Below are 16,093 nucleotides of genomic sequence, written 5' to 3' on the forward strand. Positions count from 1 at the left end.
CGCGCCACTTTCGCGTTTGCCTTACGATATTTTCCGTTAAGGCTGCAAAAAAAAGCGCCACTTTCTGTTGCAGAACTCCCTTTTTACCCCTACTCTCGTCCTAAACCAAGCATTAAATATCAAAGGTTTCGTTGTCAAATGATAGTGAAAGTTGTGCATTAACGTAACGAATACAGTCACCATATTTTAAAAAAATAGCGGCCGATATCCAAAATATGAAAAATTACTCCCATGCCAATTTTTTTTCTCTGGACCTAAACTTTCAGTTTCATTAATTAAATAAATTCCTTTAAGAAAAAGACGAACAAGTTTCCACTTTCTGACTGGTTTACTTCGCGTAGCAGCGACAGATGCGTAAATGGGAGGGGGGCCCTCTCAAATGGACTAAGATTATTGAGAAATCAACTAATTACCAAACTCAATGAGTTCAACGAAGGACATAATTGACTACATTTGGGATTTGGGTGAGTACTGTTTTTCGTTTAATCGTGTTTTTATTCATTACAGGCAAGCATTAATTATGTCATGTGCGTTCGAAATTTTGGCTGTGTTTAGCACCTTAAGCGAGACTTTCCCTTGACACATGAGAATTTTTGGATAGCCAATGGATACCGTCTGCTTGTTTCCTTGCGAGTAATGGATAAGGAACGGATAAACTTAAATTCTTCATTGTTTACCTCTTCATGAATATGCAGCGCACTCTATCTTTAGCATAATAAGTTGATATTATAATTCTTTCCTCGTTATAGGCATTTCTTTTGATCATCTAGTGAGTAGTCTGGCAGAAAGACTTCAAGAGCTTTTTTGGGTCTTTTAATGATGGCTCGGAAACTGAATATTTAACAGAAGAGAAAGAATTAAGATAATTTCAAGACAGCACATGTAAGTAATACTTCTTCATCATTGTGCTTGTTTCAGTGTTGTCTTAACCTTTAAGTAGGTAGGTGGCCAAATTGTACACAAGTGGGTAGTGGGGTGCTCACGACCTCCCACAGAAAAAATACATTTACAGTTATAGTTCTAACAATTATAATTGTAATATATGTAATTTTACATTATTTGTACGGTTGTAAGATTGCGAATAATGAAAATAACTAATTTTGAAACTTTTTAAGGACATTTTTATAATTTTCCTTTTTCCTTCTATTTTATAGGGACAATTCCTTATTTTATTTTATTTTTTTCTTCTGCACTACTAACCACGTCCACTAACCACGTCCAATAACTCTAATAGCTTTTTGACATGTTCCTGTTTTTTTTTGTATTCCATTTCGAAGAAAAGAAAAGCCATAAGTATTCAACACTCAAGCAAAATAAAGTTTAAAACGATACGCAAGTAGGTAGGTGGGGTGCTGATAACACCCCAGAAAGTGGAGCTCTTTGTTATTGTGGACCAGCGCACAACAATCAGGCGACTAAAAGACCTACCTCTCAAGGAGTAAACAACATGAAGGTAAAGGAAGGATGAACAGTGTTGCCAACTTTTAAGACTATTTTTTTAAACAATTTTTAGAGCTGGGGTGTTGTGGCCACCCGACATACCCACTTAAAGGTTAAGATAATTTTCTTCGGGTGAGCTGACGAATGAGTCAGTAATCGTGGTTGTCTCTCCCACACTTTCTTTTTCTTTCTTTCGATCTCTTTCATCTTCTCTTTCTTTCAGACTCTGTCTCTATCTCTCTTTCTCTACATTTCTATCTATATCTATTTTCTCTTGTCTTTCATTCATTCATTCTCCACCTCTTCCTTGCTTCCTCCTTTCACATACCGTTCTCTCTATTTCTTTTATTTCTTTCTTTCTATCTCTGTCCCTGGCTTTATCTCTATTTCTTGTTCTTTTTCTGTCTCTCTTTCTCTCTAACTCACTCATAAATGATTTTGAACAATTGCTAGTGTACAGCTTAACAAAGAACAGAAAAACCGTCTGGCTCTGCCGTCGAATTTTTCAGAGCTAAGTATTCTAGATCAGCTGTTGAGAACGATAAAATTCTTTAAATCTAAAAAATTTTACTCGTAAATAGCTTTCTAATTTTCTTAATTTTATATTAATTGTGCACTCAAACTAAATATTATTCAACAAATAAGGACATAATCATAAAGAGTAATAGTTCGATTATGTCTAGGTTTCTTTACGAATATAAAATTATGTTTCAATTATTTATTAACCACTGGATCTTAAGAAATATTACAGTTTCCTCAGGCCAACATCACTAAATTAAATTGGTAAATGCTGATTTTCATTGATATGTTGTATTTTGAACACCGAAAGATCTGAATTAATGAAGAAAAACTACTTCCACTACAAAATATTTATTAATGATAATTGCTGGCCAATTAAAATTACAAATTTGAGGAGAAACATTAGCGATCAAGAATAATTGATGCCACGACCCGGCGTTTAAAAAATACTGTTCTAGATTCTTTAATTCTCGTCGTGTGTCTTAAATAAACTTTGTTTTTTAAAGAAGTCAAGAAATATTTAGATTCTTGTTTATTTCTTGGGAAGAATATAAACACTGCCTCTATTACTTAACTTTTCCAATCACTAGAACATAGTTTTTCTTTCCGTTCTTGTACTTGCTAACACGTTAATTATTCCGGTACTTTTTTTTTAGTAACACCTTATCTAAATTACATGAGCATTTCTAACGTTATTTTTACTTGTGTAACTTTGATACATTCAGAACGGGAGGATTTGTTTGTTTGTGTTACTTCAAACTTGTGCATGGAAAGTTACACTTTGGAAACGTGTACCTGGACAAAGAGAAAACAGACTTGATACTAGTTTAAACAGTTAAATGTCCTAATTGTGTTTTGCTACGGTAAAGTGGTAATGGTAATTAATTACTTTTGGAGCGAAGTATCGGCAACTGTATTACTTATGAAAGCAAACTAGCGGTGACTGTAAAGCTGTACTTTTGGAAGCAATGTTACAGTAACTATAATAGTTTACTTTAGGAAGCAAACTAACGGTTATTTTTTATACTAAATCGCAAATGACGTTATTAGTAAGACAATTGTGTTACTTCGTGCAGGGTAGTAGTAGTATTGTTGTGTTGCATAACAACATGAATGTGAATATTTTCGAAAGTACCCGAGTAATTGGCCTCATTAAATTAATTCTGAGCATAAAATACGTTGAAAACTCGTAAATAATTTCTCATTCACGCGTGTGTGTGTGTGTGGGAGAGCTTTGTATTTGCTGCTACTTTCGGCTAATTTCTATAAGCATTAATGATGATTGGATGAAATGAATGAAGGGACACTCAGAAAGGAACGCCTGCGATCAAACCAGTACTCGAACCCAGAATCTGCACACCCGACTACAGAATAATGTGTGTGTTTGTGTGTGTGTGTATGTACAGTCGCCTGCAATAATAATTGGACACCTAGATCCTGAAATAGACACTTCCTTTCAAGGAGAATCTTCAATGGCTGGGTTAGGCATCAAACTTAACGTTTTGCAGGCAAGCGTGTATTTCAGGATCTAGGTGGCCCATTTTTTTTGCCGGTGACTGTACTTATACACAGTGGCGGCTGCTTAATACGTGCTACCGTGCTATAGCACGTTGCTAAATTTGTTAAAATGAAAAGAAGAAAAAAGCAAATCTCACAGATGCAAGAAGTTTAATGAAGCCCCAAAGTGAAATGAAACTTCTCATGTTAAGAGCCTCAACATTTACCAGCGGCGCGGCGCCACGTATTTCCCTCACGCTGGCTATAAGGAATAGCGTACCGTGCTAAAATCTCAACAGCACGTTTTCGCCCCTTTTTCATCCCTCCACGCATGAATACTGTACGGGGGATAGGGTCCCGGCTCGAGAAAAATCGTCTGCTAGCGTGCTGCAGGAGGACTCAGCACGGTAAGTGTGCCATCTCAGGATAAGAAAAAAGTCTACGACAACCTATTACCTCTGTCAGAACAACGTTTTTTAATGTCATTTTCAAACGTTTTGTACGTTATCAGTGTAGAGTTATGTAATGTTTGTAGCATGCCGTATACATTAGCAGCACCTGCAAAAAAGTTGGAAAACGAATTGACACTACCCCTTAGCCTTTAATCTATTTCGGTGGTAAGTTGTAAAGATTGCAACTCTAAAACTATAGTCCGTGCCTATTTTGCTTCCGAAAGTGGATTCTGCTACGTAATTTATGTTTAGGAAATTCTAATTTTATATTTTATCTAAATTGCCTGTTTTTAAATGCTAGATATTTCCTTGTGTTTATATAGCACTTCAATAGTCAAGAAACAAACTTACAGAGTACGTCATTTTTCCCCGGCTTCCAGATCCGAAAATTTTCCGGGCGGTTCATTGTGTTAAAATCGCATGGCGCGTGAAGTGGTCGTCATTGTTGTGAAGGATTAGCTTTTTGTTGTTGTTAGAAGTGAAAGTGAGTGTGTGTGTGTGTGTGTTAGTGTACCATGAATTCGGTGGATTCTTTGTTGCAGCGATTTTCTCTTCAAGAACACTTGAAGAAAAGTTGGAAATAAAAGCGCTAGGATGGCCGTTGCCAGATTTGGATCTATCGCAAAATGCAAAGGGAGGTAAGAACGCTACGCATAAAAGGCGATTTGATAGAAAACTGTAATATAGTGAACCATGGCTTTGTGGGTGTCAAATTCGAAATGCATTATTCTGTTTTCCTTGCATACTTTTTGGAAGTAATGATTCGTGGTCTAAAGGAGGGGTAAAAGATCTAGGACATTTATGTGAATATATGAGAAAGCGTAGTGAAAGCAATAAGCACATGAATAATGAGTTAAATTTTGTCTCTCTCGGAACTGTCAACATAGCAACGCAGTTAAGGCACGTTTATCTAGAATCGCATAATGAACAAGTTGAAAAAAATCGTCACGTCTTGTCAAAAATTATAGACTGCGTCAAGTTCTGTGGAGCTTTTGAGTTGTCCCTGCGTGGCCGGCCACGATGAAACAGATTCCTCCGCAAAACCTGGGATATTTTTTAGGGCTCCTTGATTTTGTCTGTAGTTTAGACAACGCTGTTAAAGAACATCTTGACAACAGCACTGTTTTTAAAGGCACTCGATCTCGCCATCGAAGTTCCGAGTTGAAGTCTCGGCCCGGGTATGGGTATTCTTTGTAATACTTTGTAATAATGAAATTAATGAAGGGGCATTCACAAACAATACCCATACCCGGGCCGAGACTCCAACCCGGAACTTCGATAGCGAGATCGAAAGTCGACCACTTAACGTTCGTGGCCACAGAGGTGGCGGGGGGGGGGGGTAGGGAGCATTATATACATGAAAAACAGCATCAGTTGTAGCACGCATCTTTGAAAAGTCACGAGCCGCCGCTGCTTATACACATAGGCGACCCGCGGGTAAGTACTCACTAACTGTGCATCCCGTTCTGACACACCTACACACACTCACACGTTAAAGAAAAACACAGCGCTGCGGTGACTGAATTCACAAATGGCCCCCTCCCTCTCCTCTCCCCGAAGAGAGCATCTCACGTACACGCCGCGGACTCGAGATGTAAATTGCCGAGGGAAGGATAAAGCCGCATATTTCATCTCCTCTCATCTCGCCACCATCTGGATTAAGAGGGTGGAAGAGAGGATTTCCACCAGGGGGAAGGCTCCTCCCTCCCTCTTAGCATCATTCCAGGAAGTAGGACGTCGAATTACACCTGAAAGTACATTCTCTCTCTCTCTCTCTCTCTCTAGGTCTCCCGAGGGACACGCCTTTGATTTTAAGAAAGCGCCATCTCTCATGTTGATGGCCGGCTCAACATGTTAGCGAAATCTCTGCGATCCGTCAAGAAGCGGTACTCGCCGGGTTTAACATCCGGGGCAAGAGTGAGGGAGGCTGGGATCAGGGAAATATTTGCAAATGTCACCGCGTCACGACGTCTTCCATTTCTTCATGACGTAACAAGGGAACAGTTTTGCCGAGAAATCTGAGACGAGAAAAAGTCATAAAAAGTGAATTCGCAGTGTATTATGGCGACTTCCTGTTTACTCAAAGAGGTTAGCTGCATAAGAGTATCAATTTTGGCAGGTGCATGCAGTTTTTGGTAAAAGGTATTACTGTACATTACATTGCGCCATGGAGAGACATAGTGTGCGTGTGTGTCTCTGTAGGACTCATGACATTGTCGATCTCGGCTATAGTGAAGGTGATGTGATCAGTACCAAGTTCCAGTCGCATTTACTACCAAGGTTGATAAGAGAGAAACAAAGAGAGGGAAGAGAGAAGCGAATAGAGGAAGGGGAGAGAAGAAAAAGGGAGAAACACAGAGAGAAGTAAAAGAAGTGAGACAGAGAGAGAGAGGGAATAGAAATGAGAAACAGATAGAGAGAGAAGAAAAAGAAGTGAGAAACAGAGAGAGAGAAGAAAAAGAAGTGAGAAACAGAGAGAGAGAAGAAAAAGAAGTTAGAAACAGAGAGAGAGAGAGAAATACAGGAGTGAGAAACAGAGAGAGAGAGAGAGAGAGAAGAAATGAAGAATGAGAAACGAAGCGAGCGGGAGAGAGAGAAAGGAAAAAATAAAGAAGTGAGAAAGATTCAGACAATGAGAAGAAATCAGAAAGACAGAGAGGGAATAAATATAGAAATAGAGAAGTGAGAAAGAGACAGGGAGTGAAATACACAGAGAGAGAAAGAGAGAGAGAGAGAAGTGAGTACAAAATAAGTGAGAAACACATGCAGAGAGAAGCTATAAATGAGCGAGGAAAGAGAGAATAGAAAGAATGAAGTTAGAAACTTGACTCAGCATACCCATTGATGAGAAGCTGGGTGAGCACCAGAGCCGCTCAATGCAAGGAAATTGTCCGAAAAATTTCACGCTTGAGATCACCCATCTCATAACGAAACGGAGCTCCTGCATGGTAGTCAGACACAGTTTCTCACAATGTAGTTGAAACGGAAATATTTTCAAATGAGGAAAATTCTTGTCAGTAAGTAGGAATATATCGTCGATGTTTTCACGAACTGGCGAATATGTCAACTCCCCTGCATCACGAACCGGCGAATGTGCAAAATATTGATTTTGAGAAAATCGAAGTTGAAAGTAGCCAATTTTGCGTTATTTGCGAATCATTGAAAAAAATATTCGAGCTAAACTATATTTTGAGATAACAATAAATGCTGTGTGAGAAGGCAGTTCACGTTAGAAAGAACACCGTAGAAAGAATTTTAATGAACAATAAATGAACAAAGGATTTCATTGCATCTATTCGTCAGTTCGTGAAAACAAAACAAAACATTTTTTGGAATATTTTTATCTTGATTCGTCATTGTACATTTTCACAAAAATTGCGAATTCTACAGTTCAAGGCTAAAACCTTCAACTTATTTATTGGATATTTATACAGAGTTAAATATTAGACCAATCCTTAATACAGTAATCACAACATACACCATAACAGTTTAATACGTAACAGTGAGAAACAGAGAAATTCGCACAACACTAGACGTACCCGCAAATAAATTTCAAGAATAATAAACTTCAGGAAATAAAATGTCAGGAACAAAATAGTAATACATTGACCAACACTCGTCTGTTATCAAATACAAAGTTAATAAACGCAAAATTGTTGTACAATTAGTGAGGTAATCTGACATAGAAGTCTTTATAATCAGGATGAGAAATTACTAGTATTACTCCTTGACATAATGACAGCAAGTCCTGGTATTTTTTCATAGGCAGTTTTGGCTTTGAAGTAAAAGCCCTTGGTGGTAAATGTCCTCTTTAGCACTGCGTGGATTAGGAAGTGATATACTTGAGTGTGTGTTTAGGTAATGCTATGTTTTTATAAATATGTTGGGAGAACCCTTGCGCACTTAAATTTGCATGACTTTTGTCCAGTCCACGGGTTGACCCTCATTTGTTGTTCTAACTTTTAGGATACGCAGGTACTGCGAATATTGTTTCCAATCTAAGACGTCTTTAGTATGCAACTCATGAACAGCATATGGTTGTTTCTTTCTTGCCATCCTGATTACCGGGATGAGTTGGGCAGGGATGAAGATATCTTCACTCCGTCGAAGTGCGTTTTCAATTGTACTGTGAATAACATCACGTTCACTTTGTCCGTGACTCGTTTCGAAGATGAAAACATGTATGGTGTTGATGTTTTGGGCTTGATTGCTTGAAAAATAAACGAACATAGAAGGCAGGATACTGTTTTTGTTCTGAGATGCACATCCATCGACGAAGAACGCTACCTGTTTTACACCTTGTTCATCTTTCATCAGCAGAAACTTCCTTAAGTTTGTTGCAACTTCATTCGGACCCCTTTTCGCTAATCCTTCGTGCCAAACGTAGCAATGGCCGTTTTTACTAGCTAATTCATAAATTGAAAAATTATAGGCTGAAAATTTTCTTTTGTAATGCAGTTCAGTTCGTTTGCTCTGTGGTAGATTTATGACCTGCTCCATGTCAAAGCAAGCAGCCACGAACTCCTGTGGATTTTGTACAGCTGTATCGTTCATCGAACCTTTAATTTCCCTCACCTTCTGTTTTTCCTGTATGTGCCTGTTATATTTTTCAATGAAGTCAGAATGATTAGATAAACAATTAGTTGATTTCAATGAGTTGTACGTCTCACACAAACCACAAAGATCTTTTTTTGGAGAACGAAATGTTAACTTCATACATTTAAAAACTGATCTGTATAAGGAGTAACATGCCAAGCTGTTTGGAAATTCTTTTTTGAATAGTTCATACATCTTTGCAACACCTAAGTTGGACAACAAATACTGTTGGCTAGAAGTTCAGCGGCAAAAATGAGATTCCATCCTGGGGAACATATTTATGTGCTTTTTAATATATGTACGGATTTTTCGTATCTTTCTTTAAACGATGTCTGACGTCCACCTCTCTTTTCTTCTTCTACCATGCACTGGTTCTTTAACTTCATTAGCATTGTCCTTACCTGTCTCTCAGCAATTGCAATTGCAATTGCAAGTGTGTTAAGAAACATATTACGACATACTCTTTGTCTTACGTTATGGTCATCTGGTAAGAAATAATGAAGCGTTCTTTCCTTCCTCTTTTTGTCTTCTGACTTCGTTGACCTTACAGGAGCATTGGAAGCGATGAACTTAATCAACCATTCTCGTTGTCGGGAAACATTTCCTAAATTAAAATACGCATTATTTATTAACTTTCAATCTTGTGTTGGCATCAAAATCGTTGCATTTCAATCCTCTTGTTTGCATGTCCGTAACGCACAAATTGGACGAATCAATCTGCAAGAAGGAAAAACTTGATGACTCTTTTCACTTACATACTCATAACCCAAAGAACAACAGGCTTTTACATTTTTTCTTACTTTTTCTTTTCGGAAATCCTTCGCTTTACCAAACCATCTACTTTAAAATCTGTATGGCTTGATACCGGAGGGTTGTTTTTCTCTTGTACACTAACATGTCTGTTGTGCTCGAATCCAATATGAAGTGATTGTAACAAACCAAATCCTGACACGTTACGCATGCAACAAATATTTCTTCTTCACAATGCAAGGAACTACATACAGCTTGAACATTCCTCGGTGAGGAATGTACGGACGATTCATTATCACTGGAAGATATAAGAAAATCAGGATGCTTGTCCTCATCATCCGCTAACGTTTCTGAAGAACTGTCAACGTCACTAGCTACTGCATTCGAGTCATTGATCACACCACCTGAGCTCTTCTTTGGCACTGACAGAGAAGTTCATCACCTGTATCACCACTTTCAGAATCTTCTTCCATCCCGATCACACCACCTTCATAATAAATTTTCTTAGGATCCCACCACATTTCTACTTTCGCTCCATATTGAAACTTCTTCATTCCATGGGGGAGTGGAAGTTCTTGGCTTCTGACGATGTTAGTACTGCCATCAGTTCACTTCACAAGCACGTCCTTATTCATATGTTCTGAATAATTACACAACGAGTCGCACCACTAGAAGGCTATTCTTCAAAATAAAATCAAATAAATATGGCATTTCTTTTATAAACCATTCGAACTAATTTAGTTGCGAGAAGTAAACCAGATGATTGCCAATTTCATTGAAAGTCTCAAAATATAGACTGTACATTGTTCCAATAGAAACACAAACAACTGTGCCTTACATGTTTTCTGATATCTTACAAATGGGTTATATTTCTTATGAAAAAGATGAAATGTAAAACATTTTATTACAGCGGCATCTGTTAGGCAAAATGTAGTCGAACTGACACATCCTGAATGGATTGTAAAATGATATCATGTTTTTCTCCACGAAGCGGCGAATTTCATATTCGTCGGTTCGTGAAATTATCACAATAATAGTTTTCATATTCGTCAAAACGTTGTCCATCTTTATCTCCTAAGCAATATTTAACAGAAACTTGAAACTTTGTGAGAGCAAAGTACAAGTTGTTCCAACATATGCAGCGTCAAAAACTCAAAATGTCAAATTTTGCACATTCGCCGGTTCGTGATGCAGGGGAGTTGACATATTCGCCAGTTCGTGAAAACATCGACGATATACTTTGTTTTGTAGCGATAGCATTTTAACGTGATCCTTTTTTCTCTGACGTACAAAGGTGTACCTGGCAAGGAGTATATTGCCCTCTGCTCGCCCCTTACCATAATGACATTTTGGTCCCCCTCCTGCTTTCTATATAATCTTCAGTGCAGCATGTTCAATTTAAGATGTAGGTACTGTCAGTAAATGAAGAACGAACATTTTTTTAAGAATTATTCGCTTTAACACATAACAACAGCGGTAAAAAAAAAGGCAGGGATTCAGACGTGAAGAAGATATTCTGAATATCCTTTATTTTATGTCTATTTTGTGCCACTCTAAACTTTATCGCGAAAATGAAGATGAAATGAACATTTGTTCGAAACCCGATGTAGGCACATAGTGGTTCGGATCTCACTTTAAACTGTAGATCCATTCCTGATTAGCCTATCTGTGCATAAAGTGACTTAAAATAAAATGAAAGATGAATATTTGTGACATAGCAGATTAGGCTGATAGACATGGTAACGTGTTGCTTAACTATAGGTCCTTTCAACTTTTAACGGCGACCGGTCCTCATGCTAGCTGGGGAGCGGAGATTACGCCGCAGACCAGCCAGACAACAGCGGTGGCGCCGAGAGTTATGACACGGCGGGAGGAAGTACTACGTGCACATCGTTCTACAGGCTGCTGAGTTTCTTATCGTGCTGGATTGGTCGCTTCCCCGCTCCCTGCTTCCCTTGTCAGGACGAGAATCGTCCGCCGTAAGAGTAGGACGCCCGAGGATGTGACTTAAAATATATCGGGATGTCAGCTACACGAGTGTTTACAGAATTCCCCTGTTCTTTTTCTTATGATTTTAGTCATACCAGAACGAGGACCAACGAGTACTTGGTATTCAGAATAGTCATCGGATTATACCTGACCGAGACAATGACGGCGCCGAGCATCAGAGGGTGATACTGTAAAATACAGTGAGAAATTACGAAACTGAATTTATCCTTATTTTGTTCAGTCTACAGAGGGACAAAATCATTATCTCCGCTATTGGCTAATAAGTAATAACAAACTTGAAATAATAACTTTGTCCACTCTCACATTATTTAAATCGCAATACTTTTAATTTCTTGCCTGGAGATGGAGTAGGAGGGTTATGCAAACGGCTCACTGTACTGTCTTTTAATGAAACATTCCTTTAACTCAAGTAATATGAATGTATTGCAACTTTTTGTCAAAACTCGTAGTGATTTCTGATATCTTTGTTAGTAGAATCATTGACATCCTTCCAGCCTTGGCACTCTACTAGCTCTCGTGTTATTTCAAGAACGTACAATTTCTGCCGCTTGGCGCTGATGTCGGACCAGTCTGCTTCTACCAAGACGCATCTAAAGCAGGTGAACTTTACGACTGAGGGACTTGTGATTTAAGTATTTAAGTCTTTCGAACATTTCTGTCGTTGAGGAAGCAATGCATTTCAACACTATTGGAATGAAAAATCTGCAGATAAGTTCACTAACGTCTTCAGAATGATTATCATTCGTGGAACAAAATAACACTGTCTTAAAGGCGGTAGTAGGCTCTATATTTTCTTGTACGTTTCGCTTCAAAAACACTTTGAGTAAGAGAGGCACAGAACTTTCGATGAATTTTTTAAATGTGCACGAAACACCTATAAAGCTGATCAATGGATAGTACATCATTCGACTTTTTTCACTTTTATAAATTAGGTCAACATAAATGCCGAACTATAGGATGGGTAGATATTTGCGCGTTGCATTTGGAGCAAGACACGATTTCTATAACTTTTCTCGTTACAAATCCAGCAACATAAACAAGTGAAGATAGTTGTACCAATTTTTGCCGATAGCCAAAAACAAATAAATAAATTAATAAAATTAAATAAAAACGTAACAAAGTGATTCATTTATGTTCTGAATAACAAAACGAAAATAGCTTATCCATGCACTAAATTGTTATGGCACATTGGCGTATCCAGCGGGGCAAGGAGGGGCATTCCCCTGGAAAACTAGGCATGAAAAATATTATTTGGTTCGTTGTGTTTTTTTACATAAAAAGTGAAATAAATGTTATTCCCTTTTCAAATAATTTAAAATAAAACATTTCCACAATATCGAATAGTTTTTTGTCCCCCTCAAAGGAAATAGTGTTATTTATCCTGCTGGAAAATAATTGTCCCCTCAACTTAAAAAAAAGCTTCGTTTGCATCAAGGTGCGAAATGCAGGAGGGGGCAGGGGGAATTCCCCACCACCACCAACGATCTTGTTCTGAAATCCTCCCCACCAAACTTTTCTGTGGGGAGAGTTTTTGTCCTAACAACAAACATAAACAATTAGTTTGGGAGTCGAATATACTTTACTGGAATAAAATCCAAAACATACACAAAGAACGGACAACAAAGAGCCTCATCTCTAAGGGCACTGAACCCAGCAACCCCCAGAACACAGAAATTAGTGCAACTTATTTCTTCTCCATTACTCATCGCCATTCGTCAGCTACCACAAAGCATATAAATATATTAATAAAACATGTAATAGCATCTAGATGTGATTTTTAAAAAGGAAACCATTTTCTTCTTAATGTCTCTTAATTTTAGCCCCTCCCCCTTTGTCACACAAATCATTGTTCCATAGCATTAGTAGCAAATTAAAATCTTCAATTTGCAATCGAACTTTAATATATATATAATATATTGTAAATTTTATAAAAATTTTCTTATTCAACAATTCCCATATTTAATGGTATATATATATATATATATATATATATATATATATATATATGGAAAGTGTGATATGTGTCTGTCTGTCTGTTCCTTCCCCGAACGATCTGCGGTGATCTCGCACCCTGGCTTGCATGAAGGTACCTTTGGGTATGCAGTTAGGAGGGTTTCACATCTTCTCGATCTCGTACATAGTGGAAGTGATGTGATCAGCACCAAGCTCCGGCTGAATTTTGTTACCCAGATCTTCCCTTATATGCGCACTGATATAAACCTGGGTGAGACCCGACCCTCTTATGCAGGAACACCAATGGGCAATTTTACACGAGATGACAAAATAGGGAATCTAACCGGGTCCCACAAGCGGTAGTCCTAAGCCCTAACGACTAGACCACCGAGGTTTCTACTTCCTTAATTAATGTAATCGAAATTCGCACTAAGGCGATAGAATTATCTTACTTTTAAAAGAATACGCAGTAATAGCAGCATGTGAGCTACAAAGAATTTCATGTTTCTTTCGGCATGCTATGAAAACACGGACTCTTATTGCCTAGAAAACTTCCAGCGGCAAAGTTGGATATAAATATCCGAAGTTTCTTTGGGAACATATCCAAGGTTAACCGTACTATTCATTCATGATAAGAACATGCACTTTGAAACGTTTCGCCGCTACATTCAAAATTAAACTACTGTTTCTAAATCGCTTGTTTTACGGCTGTTCTTGTTTTAACGTGTTTTAGAGAGGTTAGACATTATCACTATGTAACAACAGTAAACATAACTTCGAACATACACAACATAATAAGTAAACATTCACTCGCTGCCAGCGTAAATGGTCACAGGTAAACATGCCAAGTCCGCCCAGCCATGGCCCAGCACGTGTCAGGGTTGAGCGCCTCTAGCGGATATGAGTGGAGTTTCAGCGAGCACACAAAATCACATTTGCGACGGCGAAGCGCCGAGGCTGGAAAGATCGTAGCGGGCTATGGTAGAGCATACCATATGTCTAATCTATTATAGACGAAATCATCCCGTCTTTTGAGCAGCAAGGCAGTTAAAAGTCAAGTGGTGTTCTGTTCATTTCACAAGCTCAGTACTTAATCCCTTAGAAGAAAGGAGCATATGACTGCATTGGACAGATTCATTAACATCCGATCACCAGCCCTGGTTTGTCTTACACAGATGTCACCAGGAGAGTGGAATATGTGTGAAGACGGACTTGGTCTGGTAATGGAGAAAAGGGATATTCAGCTTGAAATAATTAAAGGATATTAATTTCGTAACAATTCTTTGTATGGATTTTGAACGCAATAATCCTTATACTTGTTTAAATTTGATTAAAATATTTCTCCTCTCATGGAGATTTGTGTACAACAAATGTTTATTTTTCCCTGTATGCAAACATTTAATGTAAGATAATCGTATATGTCCTTGGAAGGTTTATTGTTTCGTTATTGTCTCATTAAATCCTTGCGCAAAATTGAATTGATGAACAATTTTAGATCTTAACAATGTAAATATCAAACAAATGTTTGGGTTCTGGGTTCAAACTTTACTTATGTAAGATAGTGTTATACTTGGATTTGGATTTAATGTATTAGTCTCACAATAATTCTGGTTGGTGTTGGATAAAAAATAAAATATAGTGCTTTTTACGCATATCATTTATATTTTTTTTGACACACAAATAAGCCTAATGGCAGTGTCTCCTGTGACGTAAAACGCAGGAAGCTTCAAATCATTTGTTACAGGGGAATAACAAGCCAAGCTTTCTATGTTCCTGTAACGTGTTTTGATGATCTCTGGCAACGAACAAAACCGAATAAGGAATTATCAAAGGGTGTTTTTCGATAAGGCCCAAGTTTGACAGAAGCCACGTCTCCGAAGAGCAATTAATATAATTTTATGACGTATTTGATAAATGAGTTTGCCGGTAGCAGATGTTGAAGCAATCGCTTGGAAAACTAAAGCAACAGGAGGAGGGATCGTTCAGGATTTGAACCCTTAATCATCACAGATGGCCTGTTTTAATTTCTAAGCAAATTAGCAGTGGTAATTGCCTATCTCGTTTGTCATACAGAGGGAATGAAAAATTTTTTTTTAACAGTTTAAGACCTCCTTGATAGTTTACCCTGTTGAAAAGTGGTTCGGATTGTACTGTAAAGCGTGGATTCAGTTCCAATCAGCCTGAACTTTGACTTTCCAGGTAATTTGATATGACATTGTGAATGAACGGGGAACTTATGGCGGAATGCTACAGTTATTCGTGATAAGTGTTGCAGATGCTAAGATTACATGGGCCTCTCCGATAGCGTAGTAGTTAATGAATCAAGTGGTGCTAACTCCGTCGCCTTGTAATCAAGGGGCACGCATTCGACACCCATAATTATTCGGATCCCGTTTGAAACTGTAGCCCAGTTCAAATTAGTCTATGTGTGCATAAAGTGGAGTAAAAACAAATTTTGGCAGTAATAAAGTGATTGATCTGTTCCTCCTATGAAGGTGGCGATACACATGTCCAAAGTGTACTCCTGCCCTTGTAGCCTCTGTGTAATATACTGCAACTGTTATAAAACAGTCGATATTAAATAACCAACGTACATTTTTCCTTACTTTACAGTTAGTAGCTTATATAATATAAATAAGTTACGAAATTGCTTAGATTCTTCTGATTTTATTATTGCATTTTTCGTTATCTGAATTTTGTTTCTGTAGCATTTGTATATACGTTTGCGCCAAAACACACAAGCACAACACTTTCATCTGGCGGTTGGTGTTTGGAGTAACGTTTCCTTGGCTCCCATCTGTGTTGTGGCTGAAGTGGCGTCAACCGCAACTGTCGCTGGTGTCTGGGACTAGGGCAAAAAATGCTCTGTGTAATTA

At 38.0% G+C, this 16,093-nt stretch overlaps 1 protein-coding gene across 1 annotated transcript in view; it reads left to right on the forward strand.

Moving 5' to 3' along the window:
- Window positions 1-861: 861 nt before the first annotated feature.
- The window catches only part of LOC145994803 (uncharacterized), a 308,553-nt gene continuing 293,321 nt past the window's right edge, over window positions 862-16,093 (forward strand). The window contains exon 1 of the mRNA XM_083131108.1: window positions 862-882. Coding sequence (XP_082987234.1) covers window positions 881-882 — 2 coding nt within the window. The 5' untranslated portion in view covers window positions 862-880. The remainder of the gene's footprint in view (window positions 883-16,093) is intronic.

Source organism: Lepisma saccharinum, chromosome 11, assembly GCF_977018435.1.
Source record: "Lepisma saccharinum chromosome 11, izLepSacc3.1, whole genome shotgun sequence".
Classification (NCBI taxonomy): Eukaryota; Metazoa; Arthropoda; class Insecta; order Zygentoma; family Lepismatidae; genus Lepisma; species Lepisma saccharinum.